The sequence below is a fragment of the Numenius arquata genome, chromosome 6 (genome assembly GCF_964106895.1).
Source record: "Numenius arquata chromosome 6, bNumArq3.hap1.1, whole genome shotgun sequence".
Lineage (NCBI taxonomy): Eukaryota > Metazoa > Chordata > Aves > Charadriiformes > Scolopacidae > Numenius > Numenius arquata.
The window spans coordinates 38,893,526-38,913,080 of NC_133581.1; the positions used below are offsets into that span (position 1 = coordinate 38,893,526).

At 43.3% G+C, this 19,555-nt stretch overlaps 1 protein-coding gene across 2 annotated transcripts in view; it reads left to right on the plus strand.

Moving 5' to 3' along the window:
* EXT2 (exostosin glycosyltransferase 2) overlaps nt 1-19,555 on the plus strand; it is a 93,622-nt gene that overhangs the window by 62,056 nt on the left and 12,011 nt on the right. For both annotated transcript variants that reach the window (XM_074150034.1, XM_074150033.1), the window contains exons 10-13: nt 5,479-5,645; nt 12,795-12,938; nt 13,492-13,620; nt 14,856-14,938. In XM_074150034.1, coding sequence (XP_074006135.1) covers nt 5,479-5,645; nt 12,795-12,938; nt 13,492-13,620; nt 14,856-14,938 — 523 coding nt within the window. The remainder of the gene's footprint in view (nt 1-5,478; nt 5,646-12,794; nt 12,939-13,491; nt 13,621-14,855; nt 14,939-19,555) is intronic.

Consider the following 19,555-nt stretch of genomic DNA (forward strand, 5'->3'; position numbering starts at 1 on the left):
GCGTGTTTAGAGGGGGGGGTTGCTGCTCTTCTCTATATGAGTGTTTTTAAATAGGAATGTAATTATGGGACATTTTTTGATTCTGCAGTTTGTGGAAATCATCTTGAAATCGAGCTTGAACAATTTGCTGTGAGATGCGGACTTTGCAGGACTTCACAGAATCGTATGGGGTTGGAAGGGACCTCTGGAGATCACCTAGTCCAAACCCCCTACCAGAGGAGGTCCACCCAGAGCAGGTTGCACAGGAACATGTCCAGGCAGGGTTTGAATGTCTCCAGAGATGGAGACTCCACCACCTCTCTGGGCAGCCTCTTCCAGGGCTCTGACACCCTCACAGGAAAGAAGTTCCTCCTCATGTTTAGGTGGAACTTCTTATGTTCAAGTTTGTGCCCATTTCCTCTTGTCCTGTCACTGGGCACCACTGAAAAAAGACTGGCCCCATCCTCCTGACACCCACCCTTTAAGTATTTATAGGCGTTGATCAGATCCCCCCTCAGACTTAACCCGTGCAACTGTAGGCTGGCCAGAAATACAGCCGTGCGTGTGGCTGGTAGGGATCGCGAGCCCATCAGAAGCGGAAGCTGCTGTTGGAAAAGTCGGGAAAAACTGCTGGGTTTGTGTTTAGAAGACCACATGCTGTTTTCTGTGGGCAGCTCCTGCCACCAGCGCATCCGTAGTCCTAAATAGCACAAAGTGCCAAGAATGCTCTGAGTCTTGTTGCCAAAGAGCAAGTGTAAGTGTTATTCAAACGCTCTTCTCTCCTAATTATTTCAGTACGATGTGCAATAGGAGGTGCCTCTCATTCTCTTCAGACTCCGTATATACATAGACTTTTATACATTCCAGAGAGCTTTATTTTCACATTTTACTTCTGTCTTCTACTGCATCACAGAAAGTCCTCACCGGTTTTAAAAGAAGTAAGGAGAATTCCTAGTCCAAACAGCCATTTTTACTTTTGCATGCTTAAAGGTTCTCATGCCGTGTTGTAGGACTTCATCTGCCTTCTTTTCTTGGGCTTCTTTTGTCTTTGTTATACTCATCCCTGGAGGGGTTCAAGGCCAGGCTGGATGGGGCTTTGAGCAACCTGGTCTGGTGGGAGGTGTCCCTGCCCATGGCAGGGGGTTGGAACTGGATGGTCTTTAAAGTCCCTTCCAACCCAAACCATTCTATGATCCTATGTTAGATGATGCAGTGCCCTCTTACTGTAAGAATAAAGCATGTGCTTTTTCCCCCCAGATATGTTTTGCTAATGCTGAGGTTTCTCACAACTTTCCAAACAGCATCGGAAAATTCAGTGTGGTATTACAGAAGTGGCAGACACTGTCTCTGATTCCTCCAGGCCACGTTCCTCCTAGGTGTAAAAAAGAAAAGTACAAATAACTCTTCTTTTGTGGTCTTTTAAAATAAATAGAGACCGTTTTAACCTTCCTGATGGATTCTAAAATGTTGACTTCCGAAGTAGCTGTTGTCTTCTTTCATTGACTGTATATTTCTTTTAGCCCTGCAGCTGGGCTAATTTGGACTACTTGGATGACTGAGTCACTATCATTTGTGATAGTCGTCTTTGCCCAGGCTGCCAGAGTGGTGACCCAGGTGTCGTCATGTCACGACATCTCCCACCTCCTTCCACCTCAGGCTGTGGGTAGCGCAACCTTCAGGATCAGATCAGCCTCTCTGGTTCCTTTCCTTTTCCCTGCTGCAGTCGAACTGGTACCTTACTGGCTTATTCAGAGTTTCTCCAAAATGGTGATATTTTCTGTTCGTGAATTTAAGTCCAAATTCAGAAACTGTGTATTATGTTTCTCGAAGTACAAATTTTTTACAGTAAAATACCTCTTTTTGAGAATTGGTTATTTTGAGAGACTTTCCAGGACCTCAGTAAATCGTGGATTTAACAGGATTTCCTGACATCTGAGATGTATGCTAATTAGAATTAGATTACACCTTAATTTTTCATACACTTTTCGTTACTTTTCTTCTATAACTGTATTTTTAAGCAAGTGGCATGTCTGTTCTTAAGCTCTCAAAGAGTTGATTTGCTAGAAGTTTAAAGCGTCTGTGCTTGCTTACTTTTCTGAAATTATTATTTTTCAACCCTAGTGACTTTTCGGTTTCAATTTTTGTTTCAGTGTATTCCTGCACTGAAATAAGATCTTTGTTGCAATTCGGTTGGGTTTTCTTTCTGTGTGTGTGTGGGGGTGTAGCAGACCTGAAAGGAAGAAAAGTGTGAATAATAGAGAACTTTACATGTATAAAATGTAAACTTTGCATACATACCTATGGCAATTCTGATTGCTATTGAATTGCTATTGAAACGCTTGTGACAGTGGAGTCTTTTGGGGATCTAGCTGGCAGATTAAAATTATTTTAAGCTGCCAGGGTTGTGCCACCATACAGCAAGACCTGGACAGGCTGGAGAGTTGAGCAGAGAGGAACCTGATGTACTTCAATACAGGCAAGTGCAGGGTGCTGCACCTGGGGAGAAATAACCCCCTGCACCAGTACAGGTTGGGGGCTGACCTGCTGGAGAGCAGCTCTGAGGAGAAAGACCTAGGAGTCCTGGTGGACAACAAGATGACCATGAGCCAGTAATGTGCCCTTGTGGCCAAGAAGGCCAATGGCATCCTGGGGTGCATCAGGAAGAGTGTGACCAGCAGGTGGAGGGAGGTCATCCTTCCCCTCTGCTCTGCCCTGGTGAGGCCCCATCTGGAGCACCGTGTCCAGTTCTGGGCTCCCCGGTTCAAGAAGGACAGGGAACTGCTGGCGAAGGTACAGCAGAGGACCACAAAGATGATGAGGGGCCTGGAGCATCTCTCTGATGAGGAAAGGCTGAGGGACTTGGGTCTTTTTAGTCTGGAGAAGAGAGGACTGAGGGGGGATCTGATCAATGCTTATAAATACTTAAAGGGTGGGTGTCAGGAGGATGGGGCCAGTCTTTTTTCAGTGGTGTCCAGTGACAGGACAAGAGGAAATGGGCATAAACTTGAACACAGGAAGTTCCACCTAACCATGAGGAGGAACTTCTTTCCTGTGAGGGTGGCAGAGCCCTGGAAGAGGCTGCCCAGAGAGGTGGTGGAGTCTCCTTCTCTGGAGACATTCAAACCCGCCTGGAAACGTTCCTGTGCGACCTGCTCTGGGTGGACCTGCTCTGGTAGGGGGGTTGGACTAGGTCATCCCCAGAGGTCCATTCCAACTCCATGTGATTCTGTGATTTGATAATGATATTGGGATTATAATTGGATAATTCTAGGCAATTAGCCTAGGGCGTTTAAGTAGCTTGCAAACCTTAAGCATTCTACAATCTTTAGGAGGCCATGATATATATCTTTGTGACTCTAGCTCTCTTACAAATTTGGATGCTTCCATGATGTAGGGTAAACCAGTAAGAAAGCAGTGAGTTGACTTGAAAGTGCTCATCTGCAATAATCGGTTCCCGTTGTTCAGTGTTACTGCCTCCTGAGGTTTGGATGACTAGTAAGATGAAAATTTTGGGAATTTCAGTGGTGTCTTACTGGAATCGTTTCACATTACGGTTCAAGCAGGGGATTTCAAAGACCTGACAATGCTGAGAATAAAATGAGCTCCTCATTGCACTGTAACTGGAATCTGTGGCTCTTGAAACTTTTTTGTTCCTCCCCAGCTGCTGCCGGACTGTGACTTCCATGGGAGCCCATCAGTAGCATGATTGAATCCTCCCAACTGGCTACTAATCAATATTAGAAGCCACTGAAGTGTGCATCGGTGTTTGGGGTAGCGTCTCTTGCCTTCTACTAGAAGGAAAAGAGAAGAGTAAAACTGGACAAGAACCTGCAGAGATGGCAAATGCAGGCCGTGGTCTATAAGACCACCCAGATAAAGGTAGATTTTACGGTCACTTTTTCAGTCTCGCAGTAAAAACCTCGAGGTAGGAAACGGAATACAAATTTTGCCAGTAAATATCACAGTATTTCTTCTGCTTTCTTTTGGCCACCCACGCGTGCCAATCCTTCTTTCTAAAAGCTCCAAGAAAAACTGACTTTTGAAGACTCTGGGGGTGGTTTGGAAAGATGACTTGGTTTTCCCAGTGAAGCAGTGTTTGGACCCTGGTGTCTTTAAGCAGTGTGCAGCTTTGTTTTTTATTGAAGACTGTTGTGTGAGCTGTTAAATCTGAGAGGCACAGTGACAGTGAGAACGTGGCCACTCGTTCCTAGGAGCAAGTTTTCATAGAGTTGAGGCAGAAGGGAGGGTAAGATCATGTGGGTTGACCTCTAAGTCATGAGTCACCACGTCACCTTTCCTTTCAATCCAATGACTTCTATCTAACTTGAGCACATCTTCTACGATAATACCTAGCCTTGGTCAAGGACAAGATACACAGAATTGGCTGCTGTCCTTGTTAACTTTCTCCAGAGGTTAACCACTGCTACTTATAAAAGTGTCTGCCTTATTTACACTTTGAATTTCATAGAATGGTTTGGGTTGGAAGGGACCTCAAAGATCATCCAGTTCCAACCCCCTGCCCTGGGCAGGGACACCTCCCACCAGACCAGGTTGCTCAAAGCCCCATCCAGCCTGGCCTTGAACACCTCCAGGGATGGGGCAGCCACAGCTTCTCTGGGCAACCTGGGCCAGGGTCTCCCCACCCTCACAGCAAAGAATTTCTTCCCAATATCTAATCTAAATCTCCCCTCTTTCAGTTTAAAACAGTTCCCCCTCAGCCTCTGGCTCCCCTCCCTGATCAAGAGTCCCTCCCCATCTCTCCTGGAGCCCCTTTAGGGACTGGAGGGGGCTTTAAGGTTTCCCTGGAGCCTTCTCTTCTCCAGGCTGAACACCCCCAACTCTCTCAGCCTGTCCTCATAGCAGAGGGGCTCCAGCCGTCGCAGCATCTTTGTGGCCTCCTCTGGCCCTGTTCCAACAGGTCCATGTCCTTCCTGTGTTGAGGACTCCAAAGCTGGATGCAGTGCTCCAGGTGGGGTCTCTCCAGAGCGGAGCAGAGGGGCAGAATCTCCCCCCTCGTCCTGCTGGCCATGCTGCTGGGGATGCAGCCTAGGTTGTGGTTGGCTTTCTGGGCTGCCGGCGCACGTTGCCGGCTCATGTTGAGCTTCTCATCCACCAACACCCCCAAGTGCTTCTCCTCAGGGCTGCTCTCCAGCCACTCTCCACCCAACCTGTATTTGTGCCTGGGATTGCCATGACCCAGGTGCAGGACCTTGTACTTGGCCTGGTTGAACTTCATGAGGTTTGCACGGGCCCGTCTCTCAAGCCTGTCCAGGTCCCTCTGGATGGCATCCCTTCCCTCCAGATATTGCTGACTCTTGTCTTGCCTTCATGTGCTTCCGTGTTTGCCTCACTGAAAGCCAGGGTTATGTTGGCCATTGAGAAGCTTTTGTTTAAGACGTGAGGAAAAAAAAGAGAGAAGAGAAGCTAAGACAGACGTGCAGACTTCTTGAGAAGTAAAGTATAATATTGAATTCCATTTCTTTTAATTTTCCTCTCTAGATTCCCTCTGGCCAAAGATTCGTGTTCCCTTGAAAGTTGTTAGGACTGCAGAAAACAAACTGAGTAACCGCTTCTTCCCCTACGACGAGATCGAAACAGAAGCGGTGTTGGCTATCGATGACGATATCATTATGCTGACCTCAGATGAACTCCAGTTTGGCTATGAGGTAAGAGAATTGGTTTTTTTCCCTGTCTCTTAGGGTCTCCACTTTAACATCACATGCATACAGAAAGTGGAGGAATCACGCACAGGCTGCCGATTCAGGTTGTTGCATCTCTCTTTACTGTAATAGTTCAATACTGACTGAAATATTTTTACAGCTAGTCATTACTTTATGGAAAAAACTGCCAGCTACCAGAAAATTTTCAGTAAGTGGCAGAGTAAAGCCAAGAGACTCCAGAAAACGTTGTGTAATGGGTGTAACGGAAGCAGTCAGGAGACTGGGAATCACATTCTTCTTAATGGTTTCAAATGGTTTTCAGAGAAATCAGAAATGCTGTCCAAGTTACTGTGTCTCGATGGACAAGACAAGTTTCGGAGCTTAAGTGTTGAGAACAGAAGAGGCCTCTTGAGGACGTGCTGAAATAAGGTGGAGTGTGACAAAAAGAGGAACTGAAGAATGTCAAGGAGGGGACGCGCGTATCATAGGCTTGAAGTGGCAAAGCTTTGACAGCTGCTGTTGGGATGAGGGTATCAACAACAAGAATTTGAGTTGTTTGTTGAAAAGTGCACTAATTTAAAGCAGCACTGTTGCCTTCCTTCCAAAACTTTGGTTTGAATGAGTTAATTTTTGTCTTCCTTTTTTGTATTTGAGTATACGACACAGTGCATAATCTGACCTTACCGTTAGGTTTGTGTAGTTAAGACGAACATGCTATATTTGTAAATAAATCAGAAATACTAGAAAACGTAATACCGTATTTTAAGAAAGGTTTGAGTCCTTTAGTCACGCTTGCACCTGCAATATCAAGAGCAGAACAACACCGGACTTCATAAATGAGAGCTAGAACACAAAACTATTTATCTAAGTTGGGTGAAAGAATGAAAACCACTTTTCTAAAGGGTAGAAAGCAAACAAAATGTGATAGTTGTCTCATTTTTTAACGATCTTAAATGTAGTTGTTAACACAAGAAGCTATTTTTTAAGAGAAGTTGGGGGTATTTCTTTAATGTGAATACGTATGTGGTAAAATATGGCTCTTACTCCCTCTCGAGTGAAAGAGGCTGTTAACAAGTAACGAGCTTTTGGACTCAAGAAGTGGCTTGCGGTAATGGAGGTTTGCTGATGTAATAACAGAGATGTTAAGTAGTGGAGACAGAGGTTTAATCTATCATGTGTGTCTCCAGAAAGGAAATACTTCCCTTGCCAGGTTAAGAGGAACGGGTTAGTACCTGAAGTGTGAGAGATGGAACGAAGAGAAGACAACTCAAGGAAAGGTTTGTTGGTTTTTTTTGGCCATGTGTGCCTTTTTCTATACTTTGGTGTCTCCACTGGATGTTTTAAGCAGTGTTGCGACAGCAGAACGCTCAAGTGTTGGCTCTTCTGCAAGCTGCCTTGCTTTGGTCTCTGCTGGTGCTAAAACTACTAGTTTTGAGGCTGAACTCTAATGGGATGAAAGATAGTAAATCCATAACGTGCCGGCTGTGTAAATCCTGGCTCCGTTTGCAGTTTGAGTTTCTGTCTCAAAGTAAATAAAAATAAGTTTTATTAAAACCCAAATGAACGCGTAAGTAGTTCCAAATGAATCCCTGCTCCTGGCAAAGAAGGCTGGGAGAGCTTCGAAGCCGAGATTCGAGCTGCAGCTGAGTTTCAGCTGTGTCAGCCAGAAGTCGTGAGAAGTAGAACTCTGGCGCTTGTGTGGCCGAAGCGTTAATTTAAACATCCTCAATGGAGGATACGTCTTGTTGCTTAGGCAGGAAAGGGTTATCCTCGTGAAAACAAAACCAACAAAACGAGGCAAAGAGAAGCTGATGTGAATTCCCCTGTAGTCGGTATGATTAGGTGGCAGTTGGGACTTACAGCTCTTCATGCTCAGGTCTGGCTGTTGGACGGCGCTGGCTAATTTATTGGCCTTCAGTGGACCATCTGCATGGATTGCAGGGACTATCTGAGTAACAGGCCTTATATTCAGTGTCCAAATGTAACTGTTTGGACACAAGATTGTTTAGTCTGGCAGACTAAAACAGACTAAAAGCTATTGCTTTTGCAGGTTGGTTTTTTTTTTGCATTTTATTATAAATCCTATTCCTTTTTGATTCTGGGAATTCAGCTGACTACATAGCCACATTCATGGAAAATTCAAATGCCTTATTGAGCAGATAATGGAGACAAACGTGGGTAGTTTGAATCCTTATATTTTGAGATTGCTTTTTATTTTCCCCTGTGAAATAAGTGACCGGAAATGTCTTTAAATAGGGAAGCACAGCGGCTTATTTTATAAATACACAATTTTCCTCGTATAGAGGGTGGGTGATGTAGTTCCTGCTCTCTGGCACAGAAATCAGGGGCTGAAGATTGATCTTTCCTGTCCCTGAGTGTCTATGACTTGCTTGACAGGCACGAGCTGGCTCCCAGATGTTTAAATTGTCCTCAGCCTGTGATAATTTATTTATCTGTTTATGTGTGTTACCAGAAAAGTATCTCTCGAGCTCCTGACTCATTTGCAGGGGAATCCAGTGGGAGCAGTAGCAGCGTATAATGTTACTAGAAAGTTTTCTTTTAAAAGTATGTCTGCTTCTGCTTTGGTCATAAGGAGGGCTGGAAACGTGACATTCAGTAATTTTCTTTTCTCCTCCTGACATCCTTGAGACTTTACATTTAAACATGTGGCAAAACCCCCTCTGTCACAGACTTGTCTGAATGTATAGAGCAAGCCTAAAAAAAACCAGAAAACTTTGATCTCTGTACACTTTCAGCCATAAAAAATTATAGTAACACTCAAAGTGTCAGACATTTTTTTTACTTGTTAAAAGTGAGCTATTATGGTACAGTGATTTATGACGTTGCGTAAATCTATTCGAGCAAGCAGAAAAATAGTCCCTGTGTGCTGCTGTATTAAGGTAGCAGAAGAACACTCGTGACATTCTGACTCTGAAAAAAGTATTTCTGTGAAGTTACATGATGAAATCGCAGGTGTGACTTGGGGCACTGGAAAAATAGCTATTAGGGCTAGACAACTTTCCCCCCCCGCCACTTACCCATCTTTGGTGTTCACAGAGGGAGTATCAGGGAGACCCCACAAAAAAAAATGAGTATTTAGATTATCATCATCTTAAAAAATTGAAGCGGAACCACTGACTGCTCCTGAAGTGTTTGGTGTTTAAATGTGAGACTGAAAGTGCGCGTGGTGGTGTTCCCACCTCTGTGTCTTGGAGCAGATGGCTTAGCATTTCTGTCACCTTGAAAAGTGGGGACAACAGTTTCCAAGTCCGAAGTTTATGAAGATTTTATGTAGATACTGATGTATTGTAGATGTAAGATTTTATGAAGATATTATGTACTTAGGCAGCACCCTGTCCTTACAAAGACAAAGTATTTTTATTGCAGCAATAATAGAAATAATCTAAATTGAGGTTATTGCTCTGAGTCTGCATTTTTTGTTCATAGAAAATACCATTTGGTCCATTGCTAAGTGTGTGTTTTTCCTGTTAGAAGCTTTTTGCCTGATTCTGTCTCTGAGCCGTTTTGCAGTACATCATGTTTCTGGCATTCTTTAAAAAAAAAAACAAACAAACATCAACTCTGATGAGTTGCATATTTCACTAGGCTAAAATCATCATAAAATTTGAATGCCTTCTTTAGAAGAATTCTTCCGTACCCATTTTGACAGTTAAAAATGTACTTTTCAGCATTCCTTTATATAAGGAATAATATAACTCGTGCTTACCAAAAGATTTATCTATAGGTGGCCACATTTCAAAGCTCTTCTTCAAATGTATTTCAACCTGTAAATGTATTTCAACCTGTAACTTCTTCAAAGTTATTTTACAGGTTGTGTGCATGTGAAGCATCGCTTATTTTTTAATGGGCTTTGTGTTTACAGTTTGCTTTGTTTTCTAATAATATCAAATGCCATCCCTTTGAGGACCGGGGGAGAATTAAGAGTGGATGGGGCTCTGGGAGGAGAGAAGGAATACTGATTGACTGGGTTTTCTTTCATTCGTAGAGGATAGTCGGGGTTTCATTCTTGCAGCGTTGCCATAGCAGCTTTGGAAATGTAGATTATTTTTCTATTTATTAAATCAAAAAAATTTTCTAGTTGTAATTAGCCAGTTCCTGAAGTTGCATGTGACTTAATACGGTCTAATAAATTGAGTGCATAAATGTTGGAGTATGTTCTGGAAAAGGAAGTGCTTCTCTGCCCTCTGGCTCCGTGGAGAATGAGCTGTGGCAGCCGTTCCGACGGTACCACGGAACAACACAGGAGAGTTGAGGCCAGGAGCCAGCTGTGGCGAGGTGACACTGGGGGCTGTTCTAGTGAGGCTGTTTATGTCAGGGAACTCGACTTGGAAATGAAATTCCTGACATTTTCTCTTGGTGTCTTGTACAAGATTTTTAGTAAAGCTACAAAGTCAGAACTTCTATTTGACTTTTCATCTGGGAGATGCTTTGTCCAAAAATATTTATCTTCAGGGTTGCCTAGCAGAACCATTGGAATAGCATCCAGTCGTTGTCCAAGTGAAGCATTCCTCCTCTTCACTTGGCAATATGTTTTTCCTTGGATGTGTCCCTTACCAGTATTAAATCAGACAATCTTTCTGTAGTCTGAGAAAACTAAGAAGATCACTGGCTAAAATGGAACATTTTCCTAACGGACTAATAAATTACAGGCAACGATCAAACAAGAAAATGGACAGTAGTACAAAATAGAGAGTAGTATAAGAATCATTACCACTGATTTTATTCTGAAAGCTTCCTTATGAGCAGTAGCTGTATATATTAATTTTGGCACAAAACATATGTATGAATGTGGGGAATGAGCTGGATGCAGCTATTTGGAGCCTTTCCAGGAATTACCATTGAATGAGCTAGTGATGAACATTATGAAAAAGCCAAGCTTTTCTGCTGACTTCGGTAGCATTACTTTTTAAAAAGGAATCTTTGTTTAAAGCAACCGAGTTATTTTTTTAGATGCATCAAACTGACAATTTTCGGAGGCCAGAATCAGGTTAGGACTGAGCTTTACGATGATACAAAGAAATCTGTAGGAGTAACACGCGTTATAGTTGGCTTTGGGGTCGTTTGGACATAAAAAATGAAGATGACACCAAGGGCAAGAACTAGAAGGGGTATGGATCTACGGTTATGTGTTGTGAAAGCACTGAAGTCTCTTGGGAAGCAGTAGCTGAGTTTAATCTTTCTTTCAGCTGCCTTTAATACGCGTGCCGTTCCCACTACAAGAATTCTTAGCGTGGTATGGTGCAGATCTATCGTGTTCTGTCAAATCTCTTGGTTGAACCTCAGTAGCTTATGTGGAGCTGCCTTCCAACAGCTGGGAGATAGGCATTTTAATCGTCAGGTTTAAAAAAATATTCAAATTCAGTCACTGATTTTTTGAGTCCTAAAGAGTGCGGAATAAAATTTTGGAAGAGGGAGTGGCCATGATTTTGGGGGTTTGTTCTTTATTTATGTTTCTGACACCATGTCAAAATAGGTATCTCAAGCCCTCACTGGCTTGCCTGCCAAGAAATCTGAATTTTTTTAATTGGCTGATGGCACCGACTTATAACAGCATCCTATGAATTCTCTCCCTTGAGTTCCAAATCATCTCTGCTTTCAAGAGCCTTCTGTGTTAGAGCGTTGTCCTATCTAAATATTATCCCAGTACTTGTGCCCTAGAACTGTCTAGAAAGATTGATTTCTGGAGAAAGTACAAGTCAGGGAGAGGGGGGGGAGTCAGAATATCTGGTTCCCATTCTTGTTTCCTGTATGATTTTTGGCAGGTTTCCTCATCTGTACGTTTGAAATAATAACTGCTCTCATCATGGGATTCTCAAGCTATATTAACTGACAGCAATAAAATGTGTTGAGATGTAGAGATGAAAAGGTATATAGTAATGCAAAATCACAGAAATGTAGATGCAGAAGCAGTCACTTAAAGCTGATTGTTTTATCATATTTACTTTGACAAAATACTTGCGTGGAGTCCTTATAGTCCAGGCCTCCCAACTGAAATAAGAAGGACCCAAAGTGATCTGCTGACGAGGTAAGGTTTGCAGGATGGTGGATTTCCTGGTAATGCTTTCTATACTGGAAATTCAACCGTAGCGTTCCTTTGCCTTTTACACAGAGAAGAGAGGTTGGCAGATGAAGTGACCCTTGGGGATTTATGAGATATTTTGTTGTTGTTGTTGATCTTGCATGCGTTTGTGTATTTTCTTACTACCAACCTGAAACAGAAAACTCTTGTGACCTAATGCTGTGTGTTGGAGAGTCAAGACTCGTATTCTTCCAACAAACCTAGCAGTTATTTGGATGAAAGGACACATACTGAGTAGTTTGTCTGCAAATAATGCGGATAAACACTAACTTCGTTATTGATCAGCAAGAAGACATACTGTATCTTTTGCAAGCAAATAGCTTTCAGACCCTTCTAAATAATTATAATCCTTTCTCCCTTTTTTTCCTACACCAAAATTGTCCATTATTTAATGTGGCCAGCAGTGTGGAGAACTGGGGTTGCGTTAATGATGCCCTTCGCCTTGTTCTTGTCTACTGTGTTTGATCCTGTAGTCAGCTACAAAATAATGTATGGAGTGACAAGGATGGTATCTTGATTGTATCCAGCTGTCTGGAACAAGTCAAGGGCAAAGAGGCCTTCCATGTAGCAGTAGATCCATCCAAGCACCCACTAAAGAATACCAGAAATATTAAAGTATAAGCCTGTTTTAGGCCTGTTCCTATCAAAGGAAGCAGGTTGGTTAGATCCAAAGCCAGCTGTGAAAGTAGTTAGGCTGTAGCCGTATCTACTGAAGTTAACATCAAAAGTTCCATTTTAATCATGCTTCGGTTTAGTTAGTGTTAATTTTTTTTTTTTGACTGGTCGGTTGTATTTCTCTACAACAGGGAAGTTAGCATGGCTTTACCAGTCTTTTGCTCCGGGGTACAACTTCCCTGAGCTGTAGGGTCCAAGCAAGCTTGGGATTTTTCATACTTCCAGGCAGTTTCCTGTTTCAAGAAGTGGCATTTAGAGGAACTGAAGTGGTCTTTGCCCCGCTCTACCCTCCCAAAGCAGATGTGTCGCACCCGCACCTTTGTGTTTCCTTGCTGTGCGGGCCTGGGGAGCACGGTGTCACTTCTCTTCCTCCTCCTCAGGTTTGGCGAGAGTTCCCTGACCGGTTGGTTGGATATCCAGGCCGCCTGCACCTTTGGGACCACGAAATGAACAAATGGAAATACGAATCGGAATGGACCAATGAAGTCTCAATGGTGCTCACCGGAGCAGCGTTTTATCACAAGGTAATATACAACTTGGAGTATACGACAACGTGAACCTTTTGTAAAGAGCTGTATGTGTTTCTATCACTGTTCTGGGAGTGTTTTTTGGTGCCAGGATTATGTTGTCTACAACAATCAGAGAACGGATTGCAAACTTTCCCTAAGCCTCTCTCAGTTGCTGCGGAAACAACTGATGTGTCTCTGCCTGTGAAGTAAAACCGTCCACGAACTTACCATCATGAGTGTACCATCATGAACTTCCAGAAGAACTCTTGCCAGATTGCGTGACCTGGAACTACACAGTGAATTTTACAGTCAACGTAGCTTTGTAGCCAGCAGTTTAAGAAAAGAAAACCGATTGTAAAGTTGGTGTGCTGGTCGGGAAAGGTGTAATTATGCAATTAAGCACCCAAAAATGATCTTCTATCTGCTAAAGTAGTCCTTGGCTGAAGGTAGTATCACAGTTTGCCCATAAACCATCATTAGCTGCCTGCTGTTCAGTGACTGAAATATTTAGAGTCTTATAGTTACGGCATCTGTATTTAAAATTATCTTTTCTCCCTCTATCCTACAGTATTTCAACTACCTTTACACCTACAAAATGCCTGGAGACATCAAGAACTGGGTGGATGCTCATATGAACTGCGAAGATATTGCCATGAATTTCCTCGTGGCAAACGTCACTGGCAAATCAGTCATAAAGGTGGGACTTTGCTGCAGTTTAGCTTTACAAAGGTTAAAACCACGATGTATGTACTCATATAAATTTATTTAGTAGGCTTCAGTGTATTACTTCATCCTCCTTTTTCTCTCATTTACTCCTGGTGCGGTGTCTTGTTCTCCTTCCAGGGAAGAAAAGCCCTTTTAGTAAAAATTCCGTGCTAACTGGGAACAGAGAATTGGTTTTTACCAGTTATTTCTGGTGGTTATTTGAGCTATCTAGATGAGGTTTGAAAAAGGTAATTTAAATGATAGCTCTATATATATATATATGTGTGTGTGTATGCACACCCACGTACATACATTTTAACTATTTGACATCACTAGAGGAAAGAAATTGCCAACTGTCCACAGCTCGCTCCGTCGTGGCCTGGCAACAGCTGATTTATAGGAATGTTAATTGCAAGAATGTTAATTGCACGATCAGCTTTAAATGAACTTTTTTATCCCGGAATTAATTTCCTGACATGTTTCGACACGTTTTCAGGTCTGGACGTTCGCTCTGTACATTCATTTCCAAGTGTGTCAACTTGGAATGAGATTTAGAGGCCACCAGGCGTTCCTTCAATTAGCGGGGTCCGTTTTCCCAGCTGTCAGTCATCATTTACTGGGACTGGTGGCTGCCTTTCCTAGAAGAGTCTTTAGAAGATAAAGTGTGTGTTTTTGCTGAAAAAGTTCTTGAGCCGTATGAGGGCACGGCAGAGTAATCTGGCACCTCTGGGCAATTCGGGGAGTCTCGCAGAGTTTGCCAGTCAGCTATTAACTGGAGTGAGCAAAAGAGCGCCTGTTGGATTAACGTTACGGTGGAGTATGGGAAGCTATATTTCATCGCTGTTATGGCTGCAAGAACAAATGGTGTTTATACAGGGACCTTGGCAGTGAGAAAACAGTCATTAAACAGGAATTAAGGAGCTTGTCATCGCCACTTCTTTTCGGTTACAGAAGGGAAAAAACCCCTCCAAGCCGTTTTTATTGGGCCCCTGTGAATTTTGCAGTCAGCCGGGCCAGATGGAGCTGAATGGAGGAATGGAGTGGCTTTTTTCTTCATTTTTTTTCTTTTTTTTAAACACCACACCACCACCACCCCCACCCCCCCCTTTTGGAGACAGCTCGGGTTACACTGCAGGCGTGTTCAGAGGTATTGCGCTGCTCTCCGTGCAAGGAGATTAATGTCCCTTCTGTTGATATTTGACGATATCTGGCATGCCTTTTCTGCAGGTGACCCCACGGAAGAAGTTCAAATGTCCAGAATGCACGGCAATTGATGGGTTATCGCTGGACCAGACGCACATGGTGGAAAGGTGAGTGACCAACTTTTATTCCCCTGATTGCCTTGTCCTGATCCCTAGAATCTTACCCCGTGTCTCGTTAAATTAGGATCAAAAATGCTCACTGATTATATTTCTGTAAATTACTAATTTTGAAAGAACGTCGCATGGATTTGATCAGTGTAAGTCATTCCCACAATGGATGATGTGATGCTGAAAAGTGGACTGCTACAAGAAAGGACTGTAGAAGGGCACATTTTTTAGCAGCTTTGCTATAAAGCCTATAGGACACGTATATGAAATTCAGGTTGTTGGCAGTACTTCCAGTAATACCATGTTTCTGTTTTACCATGGAACACCAACTGTAATGAGTATGAGATTTCTTTTTTTTTAAACCAGGCAAGAAGGATATAAGTTATTAATAATGTTACTTGAATTTATGTTTGTACATTGTCTTTTCTCCACTAATGCCTTTCCTCCATTGCTTCCACTAATGAAGGGCATTTGCCTGCACAATCGCATGTCGCGTTTTTTAACAATAGCAGTATTATTATATTTTTGTGAGAATTTAATTTTGAAATGAAGTATGCATTTGAAGAGGCAGTGAATGTTTAGACTGAAATACTGAAAGTTGGGAAGCATAAGGGTTGCGATCCCTGCTTTACGGTAAAATGGCTTCCCAGGCTTGACCAAGACACTCAACTTCCCTCTGCCTTGGCTTTTGAATGTGTAAAATAAGGGAAAGTTTCTTTACTTTTACAAAGCTTTTCCCCACCTGTGTTTGAAAAGGGCTATCTGACAATAAATGTACCTACTAGTTATTAGGTGGAATTAACCTGAGATCTAGGACTGAGAAAGGCATTTCACCTTAGGCTTCTTGGGCTATCGCATCTTTCCTGCAAACGTGGGGAAAAATAATTTGCAGGCACAGAATGGATGGCTGCAAGGGGTAAGCAGGGGCAGCCATAGGGCTGGGAGAGACCAGCGGAAGAGGTGAGAAAAATAAAGTCTCGCCTGCATTTAGAATAGGCTCAGTATTGGGGCCAGTTCTCTTTAACATCTTCATCGATGATCTGGACGAGGGGACCAAGTGCACCCTCAGTAAGTTCCACAGATGACACCAAGTTAGGCGGGAGTGTCGACCTGCTGGAGGGTGGAAAGGCTCTGCAGAGGGACCTGGACAGGCTGGATGGATGGGCCGAGGCCAATGGGATGAGGTTCATCAAGGCCAAGTGCTGGGTCCTGCCCTTGGGTCACACCAACCCCCTGTAGCGCTACAGGCTTGGGGCAGCGTGGCTGGAGAACTGCTCGGTGGAAAAGGACCTGGGGGTGTTGGTCGACTGTTGGCTGAACATGAGCCAGCAGTGTGCCCAGGTGGCCAAGAAGGCCAACAGCATCCTGGCCTCTATCAGGAACAGTGTGATGAGTAGGACTCGGGAGGCGATCGTCCCCCTGTACTGGGCACTGGTGAGGCCCCACCTCGAGGGCTGGGTCCAGTTTTGGGCCCCTCACCCAAAGACATTGAGGTGCTGGAGCGGGTCCAGGGAAGGGCAACGGAGCTGGTGAGGGGTCTGGAGCACAAGTCTCGTGAGAAGCGGCTGAGGGAGCTGGGGGTGTTCAGCCTGGAGAAAAGGAGGCTGAGGGGAGACCTTCTCTCTCTCTACAACTCCCTGAAAGGAGGGTGTAGCCAGGGGGGGTCGGTCTCTTCTCCCAAGTCACAGGCGATGGGACAAGAGGAAATGGCCTCAAGTTGCACCAGGGGAGGTTCAGATTGGATATTAGGAAAAATGTTTATACTGAAAGGGTTATTAAGCCTTGGAATGGGCTGCCCAGGGCAGTGGTTGAGGCACCATCCCTGGGGGTATTTAAAAGACGGGTTGACATAGTGCTTGGCTGATTGATTATTAACCGAGCATCACGCTAGGCATTGAAGGGCGTAACCGCCAGGGTTAGCGACAAAGAATTTAGACTAGATTTAAAAAAAGGCATACCCAAGTCAGATGTAAAACATCCCCCAGGGAGATGGTAAAAATTACTCTGCAGAAAACTTCTTAAGAAAGGGTCTGGAAGCTTTGTAGATCTTAAATGTTAGCTGAAGGGGAAGCGCAAGAGGTTGTCCTGTGTATGGAAGTTTTGCACTGGCTTTACAGGATGGACTACCTGAAGCCAGTTGAGCTTTCCTGTGATCATACTAGCGGCATTACAACAGCACACAGGAATTTTGGTCATGAACTAGGTTCTCATTAAGGTAAACACTATAAAAACAGCAGATGAAAAAGTGCCTTTTTGCTCCAAAGTGCATTATGATGCGGGGTCAAGGTCATGTTTCCACGTCTGCAGCAATTCTTGTGTCCTCAGCGTAAAGTATCACTGACAGTTTATTGAGAACATCTTTAAACCCTTGCTTCGCTTCTCTGTAGTTTCCAACACTGGAGATAACTGGGTTGTGGGAAATGTTAGTTTGACGGCAAATCCACATACTTTTATTTGCCCAGCCAGAGGAATACGTGCTGGGATGGAGTCTGGGTGGAGGAGATCTGAGGGGGATCTACAGCTTGGGTGCGTTCAGGCTTCATTTTGAAGGTCATACTGAAACTGCAGGCTACACCCTTCTTACCCTGTGCTGTTACTGTCTACCTTCAATATAAGGGAGTTATTTGAAAATCTGAAAGGGTTTGGTTATTTTTTTTAATCTTCTAAGCTAGCTATTGATTTTAAGTGGATAATAAATGATAGCAACTCCTAGAACAAATTTTCCTAATTTAGCAGTGACTAAGGCTCTTACGGCTCATAAATATATATATGTATGTATGTGTACACACACTAGCTATTTTTAGGGTCAGGAAAGAAGCTGAATGGAAAAAGTGTGTGTATCTTTGTCATATTATAAAAAAATAATTTTGTACAGATAACTTTACAGTGTTGGGTACCGAGAACAACACCTGGGGTATCAGGCAAAAAGCCATTATCAGCTTCACTAGCACCTCCCCAAAGTGCCCAATTCCTTTTTTTTTTTTTTTTTTTTTTACTACTTTTTTCGTCATTCTGAAATAGCAAGCAGGTTGTCCGAGCTCATTAATTGCCTGGATATCCAGGGCTCAACCTACTGTTTATGAAACAAACAGTTTATGAAGGTTGTCATGGGCATGCACGACATTTAGCGTTAGGTTTCGGCTTCAGAAATAGCAGACGGATGCCTGGCAACTGCCTGAGGATTGTTTTGTAAGTGTGAAAGGTTTGAGAAGTCAGTTGGGGAGATCTGGCCAGGAGAGACACGTAACTCACCGGTTCTGTTGGGCCTTTGGACGCTCTCAGCAGAGACAAAGGAAAGGTGGTACCGTTGAACTCTGTCTCTTATTAAGGGATTTTTTTTTTTTTTTTTTAATCAATACTGAAGGATATTTACTGCAAATCATGGGAAAGCCAACACTGCTGTTCTTCCTGCTGTGTAATTTCTCTGAGAGAAATAAAGACTTTAGTCCCCAGGGTAATCAAGCTCCATCAATAAAATATATTAACTAAAGAAAGCTTTTGAACCAAGAAATCCCCTTCTTTTGCCCTAGGTTAGCCTTTCCATCAGGTCACAGAAGAAGCTGTAGGAGGATCTCATAATCCCTGCACTTACAGGTGCTATTTAAGTGGCAACAAGTTTTCTGCCTTTAGCACCTTTGCATCTGGCTCTCAAAAATGGAGAACTGTAAAATGCAGCCTAGAAGGCAACTGCCTGTTCAGTAAATACAACGAAGGGCTGAGCTACTTCTGCTTTGTGCCTTATTTAGGACATGTAAATATTCGTTAGAGTTGGAATAGGAAGCCATTCCCTTAGGAGGCAAACTGGCCGGGTAAGAGTTGGCCAAAGGCTGCAGGTGCAGTTACCCTGCCAAAAAATATTTGGGTTACAAGGGAGAAGCTACCGATTAAGAGAGACCTTAATGGACATGAAGCTCACCAGGTGTGCCAGGGACAACGGGGTTCTCCATTTCTCCGTTCATACAATCTTAAGTCCTTGTTGAGCACAGCTGATATTGTCGACAGAGCAAGATAAAAAATGAATAGTTCTTGGAAGCAAACGTGCCTCCGTTAGTTTCGCAAATTTGTACTATCAACATAGCCAAGAAAAACACCTTCCCTCCACGTTAAGATGACATGTTATGTTCTCTTGGCTACCCAGCTTTGAATGTTTAATGTTCTAGATAGCCTTTCTGATTTATATTGTCCCAAAGTGGCAAAGGCTTTGGAATTCAAGTAATTTAGTTCAGTGCAAGAGATGAAATTTTGGGAAAGAGGCGATTTACCTTTGAACACATTTTGTGGCTTGTGTATGACATTACTATCATCTCAAAAAGCCTGTTTCTCATCTTTGAATTTGATATTTCCTGAGGACTAACTTTTCTGATTCAGCCAGAGTGATTAGAACGTACTGATTTTTCCATTTTTCATTTTTTCATTTCTTTAACAGCAGAGTGGTTTCTTGGTGGTTAAAGCTGTTGTACCAGTATGCTCGAATGGTCTTGCCACCAGAGTTAAGTTTGGCTGTAGAAGGATTCCATCTTGATATTTTCTTATAAGACCTCATCTTTGGTTGGAGGGTATGGCCTCTGGAGGGAAGAGAGGTCAATTTTTGTCTCCGCTACCCATTTAGTTTTGTCT